General features: G+C 42.7%; 1 protein-coding gene across 1 annotated transcript; it reads right to left on the bottom strand.

Annotated features, from left to right (window-relative positions):
• Positions 1-1,226: 1,226 nt before the first annotated feature.
• On the bottom strand, positions 1,227-14,532 carry LOC146197125 (uncharacterized). Its single transcript, XM_084598878.1, has 7 exons — positions 14,319-14,532; positions 13,978-14,049; positions 13,700-13,802; positions 12,976-13,113; positions 8,282-8,530; positions 5,111-5,335; positions 1,227-2,477 (listed from the first exon to the last, which is right to left on the bottom strand). The coding sequence occupies exons 1-7, from the start codon at positions 14,336-14,338 to the stop codon at positions 1,611-1,613; spliced, it is 1,674 nt and encodes a 557-aa protein (XP_084455004.1). The 5' UTR covers positions 14,339-14,532; the 3' UTR covers positions 1,227-1,610.
• Positions 14,533-14,832: the final 300 nt, after the last annotated feature.

The raw sequence follows: 14,832 nt of genomic DNA, 5'->3' as shown, positions 1-14,832 counted from the left end.
CCAGTGGCGCCAAGAGAACAAGTGGTACAGGCAGGCGAAACTAGTACAGACATTGTACATAGAGTAACTGCATGAAAATGCATAAGCAACTCCTTTCCTTGCCTAAGAAATGTTTCTAACAAAGCAAAGCCGTAAAATACCTAGCGCTTTTATTTAGTCAAATATGGGATATCATGGTAACATGATGAACCAATGCTAGTCCTTCAATGCAGACATCTGCACTGGGATGAAAGCCAAGCCATTAGCAAAGTAAAATTGTGTGAGCTTCATTTCAAGATAAGGTTTTGTAAATTGTGGATAGATGATACAGTGGCAATTCTACTGTGATTTTAACCCCGCCATAACTACTAAAGGAACCTTTCTTTCAGCATTTCGTGGGCAGACAGTGTTTTAGGCGAGAAAATGCAAGCGCCGGAAAGCCTTTGTACAATGTGGTGATCCAATCGTTCAGACAGTCGCATACAAGTTTCAACCAAGACTGGTGCGTCAGCATCAATATTTTGTCAAGCAAAAGCTAACTAAGACTGAAAAATTGTACCATGCGGGCTCCGCTAGAGGCGGGGAGCTCTCTGCACATTCGTGGAGTAGATACTAAAGCGTAGGTGACCATACCTGTTCGTAGGAAAACTTTGCGTCGCAAAATCAAAATAGCAAACACGGGCTTCAGTGTTTCCAGTAAAAGTAGGAATTCCTTCTTAACATTTAACAAACTTAAAGATTCATATAGTGACGTTTACATTTTCCTGTAAAAAGCTCAATCAGCATCTACTTTCATTAAACTGATACTGAGAAAATAGCTATGGGACACTTTCTTTGTTGGAATACAAAAATTACTGAAAACTACTTGCATTTCTGACCAAAGCCATAACGTACAAAAATTTTTCTTTTTAAGCCCTTTTATCACGACAAAGCCAGAGGAGCAGTGATGAAACACATTTTTGGAGAAAAGGGAATGGCATGATGACATACAAACGACCAATTTTCTACTACAAACAGCCAAGCGGCCTTACTCTTCTCCTAGCCTAAAAGATGCCTTTTACTGCACCACTGTTCTAAATCCAAACAGCAGACTCATTTTGAAATGACGTTTAAGATCACTTAGTGGAAACTACAGGACACAAGTGCGCTATAATTTCAGTTTCAAGCCGAACCTCCACCTACTGCATCTCAGGGAAGACTACGCGTTGATGCAACTGGAGTCTGATGATGCATTGATACAACTGGTGGCAATTCAGAAATCTACTTTTAATGTCCACTATGAACAGGAAACACTAGAGTGCCACTTGCACCAGCAAAACAATACAGTCCCTGTTACAAGTCCGACCAACACTTTCTTCCTTCTCCTTCAAGCTTGTAAACTGGAAAAGAGGTCCGCACAAGCTTCCCAATGAACCAACCAGCACGTGAAACAACACCAAGGGCGACGAAAACAGGAAGGAGGGCAGCAGCTCTGACTTCAAGCGTGCAGTCCAGATCCTATTTAAAATAAATACTAACCTTAAAAGTAGTGCAGCAGCTAGTAATCTAGTAGTGCCAACAACAGTGACTTGGGGGTAGTTGTGACTGGTTAGAAGTGGCTGGGGTCTACAGGGACAGGGTTTCTTCCATCGTCATCTGTTCTCAACTGCGGTGCAAATTCCCGGGGGCTCGTGGTTCATAGCAGCCGCAACCTGCGATTTCAGCTGCTTCTTCCTGAAAGCCTGCGCGGCACTGGTGTGATGGCTTTTGTCCCCACCTGTGCCTCTTCTGCCCCGACGACATCCCTGCCCTCCACCACGACGCTTGCTTTGAGCTTCGAGCGGTTCATAGTATCTGCCACTCCCGCCATCTGTGGGCAAGCCTGGTGATGACACATCCCGATACTTTTCGCTTTGATATTCTTGGTCACGATGTGCCTCCCAGGAAGAGCTCGAGTCACCTAACGTGCGTGCACCAGTTCTGCTGGCCTCCCTGCTCACATTTTTCTCGTCGTAAGTATTAGACTGGCAGGGACTACCGTAATCCCGCTGAAAGTTGTTAGAGGAGTGTGCATTGCCTTCGCCTTCGCGGTGATCTCGTGGTTGTCTGTGCCAGTTCTGCTGCTGCTGCTGCTGTTGCTGGGGGCCGCTCCTCCCCCTTCCACGGTGGTGCGGCCGTGGTCTCCGCGGTTTCTGGTCAGTGTCTGACCTTTGAAGCCTCTCTGCACCAGATGACGAAGAACTGCCACCAGAATGCTCAAAGTAGCCATTGCTGACATGGTGCTTGTCATAGCTCTCGTTTGCGCCCCTCTGCTGCCTATGGGCTGGTCTTGAGTGCCGGTTCTTTGATGGCCTCGGAAACTGAGGCTCCAACTGCCTGTCAGGCAAGCCATGGAGAGGGTCATCGGTGGTTTGTGCAGGGGGTATGTTGCTCGTGTGCCGCAGTGGTGGCCCCCACCCCCTCAACTTGAAGGCTCCGAAACGTTTGGGTGTCTCTGGCGCATTGTTGCTTTCAGGAGCCTGTAAAGAAGCAAAATAAAAAGCAGGCCAATAGTATAGTCTATGTAGCAAATATGGCCAACATAGTAATTGCTGAAAAGTGACTAAAGTACTCAGGACCGAAAGAAAAAAAGTGCACTGGAATAGTAACTAAAACCTTGAAAGTGGAGGGAAAAAAAAAAAGAAAGAAAAAACTTTCTTCCTTGTATATCAGGGAAAGCAACTGCATCACTAATAAATGGGTATCCCGTTAGAAAAGCATAGACACAAAATACTGAGGTAACGATTTCTTTAGTTTTGCGCATCCACGCCTACACCCCAAAATAATTATATAAGCCACTAGCTCTTATGACTTGCGTGCTGGCCACAGTAATGCCTCGGAGAATAGCGGCTTTTGACAGTTTTAAAGAATGCAGCACAATTTCAATTGCATTTGCTTGATATGTTTTCCACTATACGGTCATAGTTGTCAGTGCCTGAAATGGGGGTATTTTTCTTTTCTTTTTTTAAACGGCAAAAAGTCTGAACTCCCGTCTCGTGAAAATCACGTCGTTGCAGAGAAATCATGATTTGACAGTGAGGCTAATTCCTGAACTTGTGTTCTACAGCGATGCTGAAAATGGCGTGGTAAAGAGTGCTTCTTTCGATGATAGCGAATAAATGAATGCGGATCGTGACAGTGATAACGAAGAGATTTGGTGTTCAGCGAAATATCGTTTGCCATCTTTACACTGGATATGTCTGCATGCTTCAAATGCATTTTATATTTTCAAATATTTTTGAGTGTTTTGATAGAGTATGCCACTGCAAACAAAATACATCAAGCTTTACTTTTCTACGACATTTTTTAAGGAATTTATGACAATTTTTACACAGCGCAGCACACTGACAGCGGCAGAGAAATTGTGGCATGGAAGCCAAGGGGTTAACAACAGACACTCTTCAGAATATATATAAACTAAATTCTAAATAATGTACGAACAATAAACCCAAGTGCTGTACCTGAACTAGTTTACTCGATAAATAGCATGATGTCAAGAAACTTCTTTGTTCACCATGGTACACAGCTATCGTCGAGTAATGCTAAGAGCTTGACGACATCAACTGCTAGTCAGACATTTGTCAGCCAATTCGATGGCCAGCTTTGTTTGCATAGCACTCTTTGATATCACTGAAATTCTCAATGCCCTTCCAAGTCAAAAGTGATGCAGATTGCAACAAAAGAAAAAAAAATTGGGCAAAGGTATCACTCTGCTAAACTTAAGTAATCAAAATGGAAATGCCAGCTCGTTTTGTCCGGCCCACCTCTCTTCGTCTGTGCGGCAGCCTCATGGCGAGCTATGTAGACTGGATGATCGGTTTCAGCCTGTCTTCGCAACCTCTGAGACTCTGACAATTTACTAGGCATCTCGTGTCAATCATCCATGACAACTGATGCTGTTACATAGCTGAGAGTTCTTGCGATCTGTTGGCTCCAGAGGCGGCAGACCGAGCGCCACGGCTCCAGCGTAGCTGAGGTTGAGTGATGCCATGGTTGTCACGTAACTACAGAGGAGAGTGCACAGTTACCCCACCGCTGCCAGTGGTGGTGGCTGAGTGATGTCATAGCTGCCACGTGGTTTCTCCTTGGTTCAAGGTCAAGCAAGCGCACACGATGAAGAAGCTATGAAGGGGAGCAGTCAAAGCTTTTGATTTTAAAAATGATTTCTTATGCAATGAATGAAATGAAGTCCTACAGTGAATATTCTGCTATTAAGCAAAAAAAAAAAAAAGAAGCCTAAAGAACTGGACCCCGGACTGTCTAAAAGGAGCCCTACATACTTTTACAAAGGTGCAAAATACATTTGACATGAAAGGAACAGCGAGGACAAAATGAAATTGACCGAAGTCAATTTATTGCATTCTAGCAACAAAGGGGCTACTTCCGCCACTAATCAAGCTCCAAGGTGATAGAATGGTAAAAAAATGGAACACAGGTATCACCACCTGGCAATTTTCACGTGCAGAATGCGGTGTTGTGAAGTGCTTTTCTTGCATGTGGATCTCTAATGCTAGTTTGCTTTGCTACTTCCAGCAAACAGTTATAAAGTTCATGATATATCATTAAAATTTCATTTCCAGTTCCAAAAATCTTTGCAATAAAGGTGCCTTTTGCGGTTGAGTGAATGTAAATAAGGCCATAAAATTTCAAATACACCCGTACTTAAACTAAAACCTTACATAGGTCAAAATGAATCCAAAGCCATGCACTGCAGCCAGTTGATTTTTCCGCCACTCCCCCCCCTGTATCCATTCCCCTGCAACATGTATGTGCCTATTGTAAGACAATTACTGTTCCATTTCTTTGCTCATCACCACTCCTCCCAACAATGCAGTCATATTTACTGCAATTGGTCACCTCCACATAATATCAAACAGGAGTCAAGTTTACTAAAACAATTTGGCTGATATGAAATACAAAAAAGTAACCATCTCACTCCCAGCAGGCACCTCGACCATGCGGTGAAGGAAGGGATGATATTCACTGTTCGAAAACTGCTTTGCAGCCATTTTGTTAAGAAAGAAGGCAGTAGCCACCTAGAGAGCAGGACATATAAAATCTCCTTTGCATACATCCAAGCAAAAAGAAGAACAAAATAACCAAAAGTGCGTACAACAGAGATCTCCAGGAGGAACTTGTTCTTCTCGGCATCCACATTGATGATGCCGCCCTGACGCTGCTGGCGAACATACAGCTGGGCCATACTGCGCTGCAGCTGCTCCAGTTCGGCCGTCATGTAGAAGTCTGGCTGCCGCTGCTGCTCGACAGGTGGTGGATGCTCCTGCTCCGCTAGACCGAGCAGTGGTGACAGGGGCAGCCGGCACACGGGGCACACCACCTGACCACCCAACATTGCTTAGTGCACTGATTTTTCTCTTAGTTTGGCAGTACACTTATTACAAAACAAATGTGGAAAATACTACATGAAAGCAGCCCTTTGCAACTTGTTTTTCACAACAATTTTTTTTTCCCAACAATGAAATTTCTCCACCAGCTACCTAGTGTTTAATCCTTTCATTCTGCTGAAAACAGCCACAGCACACGTGTGCAAGACATACCATTACATAACCTATGCTGCAGTTCCTACGCAGGAAGAATCTACAGTAGTAATTCCTTCCTTAAAGGAGAGAGAGCAACTGTAATTGGAACCTTAAATTGACATGAATCACGTTAACATGGCAGAACATCATATTTGGTTATGTAAAGTAATCAACCAAGCCTGTTCAGCAGGAATGAAAACTGGGAAACTTGAAAAGTGCAAGACTGCTCAGTTAACATTCGAGTTACTAGCTTTGAAGTCTGCCGTAATAGCAGACCTGCAGGAGTACAAGAGCTAATTTAATTTGCTGCACACATTCAAAGGGACCTAACAGTTCCTGAGCAAGCTCTCCTTTTGAAGTTTTTAAGATAAGTAGTGTTCAAAATATGCTAGTTATTGCCATTTTATGTGGATTATTGAAAACTTTACGACTTAAACTATTTAAGTATTTCTTGCATCTGATGAAAGTAAAGCTCCCCATAGCTTTACTACATGTTATCACCCACCTACTCCCATGCAAACATGGATAGAACTTTGAGTTTGGGAAGTTCGGGAGCACTGAGTATGATTTCTCAAGTCATCTGATTGCATATGTGCAAATACTAGGTGCTTAAGTGGAAGCTCACCATGTCTTCAAAAACAGTTTCTTTTTTTTAAAGTAAAACAGATGCTAACAGCTTACTAGCTTACTTTCTAACTATTAAAGACAGGTACCTGGTTGCAATTAGAAATATGCAACTGACTATTTGCAGTAGCCATATCTGTTTTTTAAACTTAGAATGCAAGATTTAAAATCAGCAATATCTGATTGATTTGAGCAAGTCAAATCACACTTTGTAGTGCAGTAATTGTGCTGCAATAACAGTCTCACATATAAACAAAGAAGAAAAAAAAATGTACCGGATTAATCCCTCACCTTAGTCTGCATCTATAGCTGTGAAATAGACACAAAGACAGAGAGAAAGAGATAGATTGAGCGCAAAAGAAGAAAAGGTCACGCGAACATTAAAAATATCTCTTGTAATACAGAAGACAGCTAAAGTGCCTGGAATAATCGGTAGTAGTCACAACTAGTTTAAAGCATTCCCTTATGACGACTGTTTTGACTTCTTTTTTTTTTTGCTGCTCCCACATAACCAACCCCCCCACCCCTAACAACAAAAATGGGTTATGAGTGCACTAGGAGCTGAAACTGCCTTCTGAATTAAAATAAGGCAGTATTCCGACTGTGAAAAGCAATCTATTATGCTTTTAAAAACTGTCTTACATAAACAGAAGAAATCTCTGCCGTGCTTAGTAAACAAAACTATGCCACGCATACAAACAGTTCATCCCGACTACACTGAGCCCGGATATATCCGATAATTTAAGTCGAACTGGTTGAAGAATCCCCCTGAAAATTCCATGCAAAAATACGCCGCTACTGGGTGTGTTTATCAAATTTCTAATAACATTTCATACATAGAGCCATGCACCATGCCTCTAGAAGTGCTGCTTGTTCTAATGACACTCCCTCAATCACAATTTGCGCACGGAGCATAGTAATGTGTGGCTTTGGGCATCTAATGGCCACATAATAATATTGTCACAGAGGCCCGAACTGGGTAGGCAGATTTACTTACACCTACACAAAAGCACCGGCAAAAGAGGGCAAGGCTGGCTAACCGACTGGCGAGCGAGCACCGTGAGCAAAGAAGATGAGCGCGTGCCAGACTCCCGAACTTGCCACAAGGCGGCACCAGTAATAACATTGCAGCAATATCATAAAACTGAATGATGTGAGGAATGTGGTGTGAGGTTGGCAATACCCTTCAGTCTAGTTGCGTTTTTTCCATGCAATAATGCTGGTGATGTGGTGAAGCTAACTCTACTGACCTAATGCTATCGTCGGCTGCCGGCAGTCTCGCTCCACTCGCCTATACCCAGACTCTCATATTTGGGGGCCTGACTTAGAATAATTCCTGTGTGCTTAATTGCCTATTTGAGAGCAATCACCTCTTCCAATGTAGCACAATATGGTCTACATTCTTCCCTTCAAGTTCAATGAAATAAACTGCAGTCAAATACAATACAAGTCAACAGTGAAGTTCCATCTACATCAATGACTGCCACCTATTGTTTGTCATCAAACATAAAAATAACCTTTTTTTGTTACCTAAAAAAATAAACGTCAAATCACAAAATTAAATATGTGCCAGAAGTCTGATGCCTCCAATTCATTTAGTGCACAGAAACATCTTATTTAGTTTACAGCACACTACACTCACGGGTTGCTTCAGCCAACTGCTGCTCATAATTTTTTATCCCTCTACAGCAGATGTACTCGACCTTGGTTCTATGGAACCCTTTGTTTCATTGGGGTGCTTTTGGGATTCCGTGAGAATTTAAATCTGACTCACTAACTCTTCATGAGAGGAAGGAAGGACTCAATCTGCAGGCAGTGATTAATAATTAGGTTCGGATAATTTTTATGGAGCCACGTACCTGCATGCACTTTTTTTTTTGCTTGCATGTTAGGCAGGAAAGTATAGAAGTGGACACACAATACAAGGGTGCCTGGCAACTTTGGAAAGCCTGGCAGCCCAAGGCTTTTTAAAACATCCAAGAACCCTTACGCTAAAAAAACTATGAATGGCTTCTCACTCGCTCGGTTTTCAGCGGTTCTTACGTTATGCTTGGACTGCATTTCTCATTAGGAAGGGAACACGGGCAGCCCGACAAGTAAGCTGCAATATTTTTCCCTGCCTTGGTAACCGCTGTATCCTTGTTGCCCCCATCGGCAGTAGCAGCGGTGGCCGGTGTCTGGCTCGGCTTGTCGGCCTCTTCCTGGGCGAGCTGCTCGAGTGCGTGACGCAAGTACCGGGCCAGGCAGTGCGAGTGGAAGTAGTGGTAGCACTGCGTCTTGGTGAACACGTCGCCCTCAGCAAAGCCGTAGAGACAAATGGTGCACTGGCAGCACGGGATGTTCTCCTGTGTCAGGTGTTCCTTTGCAACCTGCAAGTGGGTCACTGTGTATAAACTTTCTTCTGTGAAGCAAGCAAACTGCTCGGCGGTTGGCACATGTTGCTTCACAATCAAGTCGCACTGCTGCAATGCGAGCGGAAATCTATGTGACAACAGTACTGATATTCTTGATGCTTACTTAGATGGTAATTAGATGACGCCTGAGTTGCAATGAAAGAATAGCAACAATCAACTCTTTGCCTGTTGGGCAACAATTTTTCTATATGTCAGTTATATATGCAGCCAGAAATAAGCAACTGAACCAATGCCTGAGAAAATCACTCTGTCCTTTGCAACAAACTGCCCGAGCCTTGACAGGATGCCCTGCATTTTTGTGCAGTTACTGAGTGAGATGGCTTTTCTTTTCCTCTTTTTTTCTTCGGACATTCACATATCTCAAATTGGGTACCAGCTCAGAACAAAAAGATACCCGAACTCTTGTGACTGGTGGATTATGCTATGCTTGAGAAAAACAGACAGCGAGGACAACTTGTTCGTGGACTAAGCAGTGTAGCTTATGTTTTTTGTTTTTTTCATTGCCAGCACTCAAAATTTTTTGAAGTTTTTGTTTAGTTATCGAGTTTAGCGTTTCAAAGAAACATTAGTTACAAATAATGCTACAGTGGAAGTCTACAACTATTTTGACTACAAAGGGTTCTTTATTTTGCCGTGAAATCGCACTGTATGCAGGCGCCTTGCTTTTTGCCTGCGGCCAGGACTGAGCCTGCACCGTTGATATGAGCAGTCATGTTCCTTAACCACTGGACCGCAATGATGGGGTAAATCCTTTGAACATAAAGGGAACACTGCCGTCCACATTTCTCTACTGTAAAATACTAAACAAACGACCCCCCTTACTTGTCTCTCATGTGCCAAAATTAACAGAAAAATGGAGGGAGGCACGGCAGAAAAACAATTGATCACAGTGCTTTTTTTCTTTTTTTAAATCTCTGATAGAGATGATAGAGATTAGAAGTGTGCGCTGAGACGTTGGTGAGCCACCACGCTGTGTGGTCTCGCTACACCACCACCGTCAATGCAAACTCATCGGTGCTCGCCCCTAACGTTTTCGCTCAAAGCGCTATTTAAACGTGTTAGCAATTATTGTCATATTTCATTTCGGTGCCAGCTCTCACCTAGACAGCGGCCATCTGCTGCTTCGGTCATGCGCATCATACTTTCACTTGCAGGCGTCACATAACGCCAGCTGCCAACCTTTGGCCACGTCCGTATCTGGATGAGCTAGAGCCTTACAGGTGCCAGCTCCCGCCATTTTTGTTGGTGATGTTTTTGGGGAATTGAGATTGGATTGGATTCTTGCACTGAATGGGGCTGCAATTGTTTTCTAGGTGAGGTGCGTGCTAAATGTAGGGAGCGGGGAAATGCTTCAGGGGAGGGGGGGGGGGATTTTTTGGTATGGTACGGAAATGTGAAATTAGCAGTGAAGTTTGGGGGGGGGGGGGGGGGGGCACTTGCACAGGTGGGGCACTTGCTTGGAATTTTTAGGTGTAGCAAGAACCATACTTAACCCAGAAACAAATACCCTCAACAGCACATCTTTGACAAAGACTGTACTTCTAAAAGACAGCCTAAAACAATCTAATACAAGTGCTTCCCGGCACTGAATTTAGTACCGATTAGACTCAATGAGGTAACTGGCCATGCAATGCCAGCAGCATCAAAAGCGAAGAGAAGATCCAGTAATTCTCGGCAACTCTTAGCGTGCACTACCCTAACCTGCCCACGTCTACTTAATTCCTATTAAACCAGGGCTCAGAACCTTTCATGCAAGCAAGAGAATATTAGAAGTGTGAAAATTCGCTACAGGAAAGCAGACCTATGGTGCACAACTGGAGAGCCACCTGCAAGACCTATTGAACTTCTCACACAGCATGTTATGCTCTCTTCCACTAACTTCATAGTACCAGCCCACACCTTGTGGCCTCATGCAAGTGTTTTGTGTGCTCTTTTCACATTTTATACGCAACTCAACGAAATATAAAATTCCAGACAATCTTTTTGGTATTTGAAATTTTCATATCCAAACAACACACTTGCTTTGATGCTATTTAAAAATCATTATAACATACATCTATAGGTTATAATGCTATAAGTTATAATTTACATGCCTAAAATAATTTGGAAGCATGAATTACCAGTTACCTGAAACAGGGGTGAGGGGAAAAAATTCTTGGATGTATTTTCAGCATATTAGACCATTTTATGAACAATCTGTTATATTGCAATTTGTGCTTCAGTTTTAGTTTCGTGGGTTCAATTTGTACTTCGGTTAAGTCTCTGTACTTGTTTATTGGCTGTTCTCTGGTCATGAGCACATGAATATGCGTGCTCATTCAATAAACGTCAAGTCATCCATTCTTTCACCATGGTCTCTTGCAACTCATTCTTGGCTCCCTTCTTCACAGCCCATCTCGGACAACATAAATAAAATTTCACCATTACATCTCTAGAACACCGTTTCCTGCTATTTACTTTTCCCATGATGATTGTGGAAAGCCAGCAGTTAAAAATTTGATAGAGGGCTAATTTAGCATTTATTGTGCTTCGTTTCTACAGGCATATTACTGGTCAAGACGTCTTTAATACATATATATATATATGGTTTGGTTTGGTTTGTGGGGTTTAACGTCCCAAAGCAACTCAGGCTATGAGAGACACCGTAGTAGAGGACTCCGGAAATTTCGACCACCTGGGGTTCTTTAATGTGCACTGACATCGCACAGTACACGGGCGCCTTGCTTTTCGCCTCCATCGAAAAGCGGCCACCGAGGCCGGGAATGAATATATATATATATATATATATATATATATATATATATATATATATATATATATATATATATATATATATAATTTTGAAAACGCATATCTTCAGCTACAAATTATTGTGATGCAGTGTCAGTTGGCATGTCTCAATTGAAAAGAAAATTCACATCAATAAATTTGAGAAACAGAGGCTGTCTTGGCCTACTAAACAAATGGAGTCAAAACAAATCAAACAGTCTTGAAGAAATCTGCTCCAAAAAGCGAGCATCTAGTTGGAAAACGAGGATGGCAAACACCACTGATTGTTCAACAGTTTCCCTATTTATACACAGTCACAAATGTCCACGAAATAATTTGTTAGGATGCTGCTCAGTGTATTTCAGCAATAAGGCTTATGGACAGCATAGAAAATGGGGCACACAAACAGACATAATTTTCATTAATTACTTTCTTCAGTCACTTTTTAGACTTCAAAGCTGCAAAGGGGCAGTTGTAAAGGCTGTAGAATTTGACATGCTAAAAAACATGCAGAGTTGTTTCGTGCTAGCATTTGAAACAGAGACTACTAATCTGGAATTAAAACTGAAACGGTAGTGTAGAGGGCTGTATATGATATCATCAATGAAGGTTATTCCAAATGCAGACAAGCTGGTTTGAAAGAAGAGAACAAGTCCACATAGCACTGCCTGCTGGCATTCAGTGAGGCGCAACAGAGCATAAGTGAAGGCAGTGGAAATCTGAAATCTCCCTGTGGATGACAACGTCAGGCTACTCCAAACTTCAACACTGTAAGGAGAAGCCCAAACATCACCGAGACTTTGGTCTGCAATTGTCATTTAAGAAGAACAGCTCAGGATTATTAACCTAGAAGGTTTATGAAGTCAAATTCTTGAATCCCATCGAATTACTAAAAAGATTCAGCTTCCCTTTAGCTGCTTTCTGTGGGCCTCTACATACAGACAGGCCTAAGTGAATAAAAAATGCACAAATTGCCGCACTAGTTTCGATAACCGCATCTCCACATCAGCTGTATTCTGTGTCTTTTCCACATCCTCTAGCATACACTGCTGCATGCAAAGTAATGAATCAAGGTTACCATTTTATTACTTAGCAAGCTACGTGGCTGCAAAGCTAGCTCTATGCAGAAGACTCGACTTGAATCAAAACATCAGTCGTGCTGTTCTTAGTTAGCCTCTGTACAAGCTGCTGCTATTCCGCAGTGTTTCCTGCATCATCTTGCTAAATTTAACATCTGCAAATGATTTCAAAGTTTTCCATATGGGCCAAAATAATAATGGATCCCTCCCATGAATGTCAAGGCAACTTCTAATACTGTGTGCCTGTCCAATGACAAAACAACAAAACTTTAAAATATATGCTTTTTTTATCAGGTGGAACATATAAGGGTAAGCCCCATAACAACATGCACACTTATCAAGTTCTAGCATGCATTATCACTTCACCATGGTCTTTCTGAGGGTCAATGATGCCATTGTTAGGGCAAAGAGAAAAAGCCAACATGAATATAAAAGGGGTCCATAAAGAAGATTGCGAAAAAAAAAAAAAACAATAAGGAGGTTTGCAACACCAATTTTTTCAATGTTTCACAGAAGGTGACAAACTAGCAAGAAAAACCTAATTCTCCTTACCTCAATGAGTTGATACAACATTGGGCCACCAACATTTTCCTGTGCTGTGTCCTCCAATTCCTGCTGAATCTTGGTGATTTTCTCATCGGACAGGCCACGAGGATTGCGAATTGTGATCTCAGGCGAAACATCAGGGTACTGTAAATGGAAACAATAAAAAGAAGGCCATTGTGCAAACACTCTAAAAGCATTTATTAACACAGGAAATCATGCTGTGGGACAGGGCCATGAAACAAGATTCATGTGCCATATCCATGCCTTCAGAGAGGAGTCTGCAAATGACCGAGAAAATGGGATGAGAAAGAATTCCAGCCCTAAGCTGCTCGTAAATGGCAAAAGTATACTCTCCGCTACGCCGCTCTAGATAGCTGTGCGGGCGGCTGTACTCAGCCGCAACTAGCACCTGCAAAGCAATCACTTAGCAAGTTGCTGCTGCAAACTCTGCACGAACATTTGATTAGTTTTTATCTCTGGGAGCACTTGAAGATGGTTAAAATACCAAAATGTAAGAGTACGCATTTAGCTTCTATTTGTGGGCGCGGAAGGGGACATAAAATAACTTTTGCAGTTCATCGTTGAAATGACAAATGCAACTGCCTTGAAAAGGCTGAACTTGTGCAAGGTAGATGAATGCCTAACTACTCCCGAAAAGACAATAGTTGAGAACTACAAGTTAATTCGACGAGCAAAATGGCAAGGAATCAGCCGAAATCGTCTTTTTTACCTCAGTCGGAATATCGAGAACGAGGTCCAGACGAACGTACTGCTCTTCTGCGTTGTCGGCCGTGGCCGGATGCAGTGATACCTTCACGCACGTCGGCCGCTTACTGCAACAGCAAGGAAAGAAGAAGATAGAAAAGCGAAGAAAGAAGGAAAATGTAACGGCTATTAAGAACGCCGTCGTCACCTACGCTCCCGTGGCGTATGTGCCAACGTCGCTACGAACACGCAGTCTGTAGCGGTACAATGATGAGCACGCTAAGTGCGGAGCCTGTCGCTTACCTTTCGTCACAGCTGACTTCCAGCTCGTGAATGTATATGGCCTTCAGCGCCTCGATCTCGACATCTAGAGAGCTGAAAATACAAACGGAAAGCAATCAAAAACTGTCAGCAGTTGGCCGCAGGGTCGTTGCGCTTTCCTCAAGCAGACAGCAGCGAAATGTAAAGACGTGGGCAGGGTTAGTGGGCTTTCCACCCGTATGAAGGAAATGAAATGGCGACAAATATCTAAGTACACTTGATATTCGGCACCAGTACTTTCGGGTAGCAGCCCTCGTTGTGACAGAGCAGCGCTCAAATTGTCGCCGTCTAAACACATCCGCTTCATACAAGGAATGCCTTACCTGTCCTCTTCGCTGCTCATATTTGACGAATGGTAGCTAGAGCCGAGCAAGTCAGAACAGATTTAGATGCCAAACGTCAGAGAAAGATGTTAAATTACAATTTTACCACACCACCGCTTTTCGACTATTTCAGCGTTCCAGCTACTGATCACTCGCTCTCCTCCTTCACCGCTGCCATAGTTGTTGGGTCCGAACTAGTTGTTTTCGTCGTTTCCGCGTCGCCGCTGCTCATGCCTGAGAAAAAACAAACATTAATTTACAAAAACATATAATAATACTACATCGTGTCAAAAAATAGAGAAAAAACGGTGGTACTAATGCACCTGCCTGACGAAAAAAAACATCAATTTACAAAACAAAACCCAATAATTGTACATCATGTCAATAAGTAACGTAAGAGTTGTGGTACTATGTACGATTTAATTTAAAAGTGAAGACAAACACGCACAGCGTTTGTTTTTTGATAGTTTTGTGCCTTTTGGTTTGCACCTCTTCCGACTCGGGTCTCGGGTTT

The sequence above is a fragment of the Amblyomma maculatum genome, chromosome 3 (genome assembly GCF_055883805.1).
Source record: "Amblyomma maculatum isolate TAMU_Amacu chromosome 3, ASM5588380v1, whole genome shotgun sequence".
Lineage (NCBI taxonomy): Eukaryota > Metazoa > Arthropoda > Arachnida > Ixodida > Ixodidae > Amblyomma > Amblyomma maculatum.
Note: the sequence above shows the minus strand (reverse complement) of the source record. Positions and strands in the feature narration are given on the sequence as shown.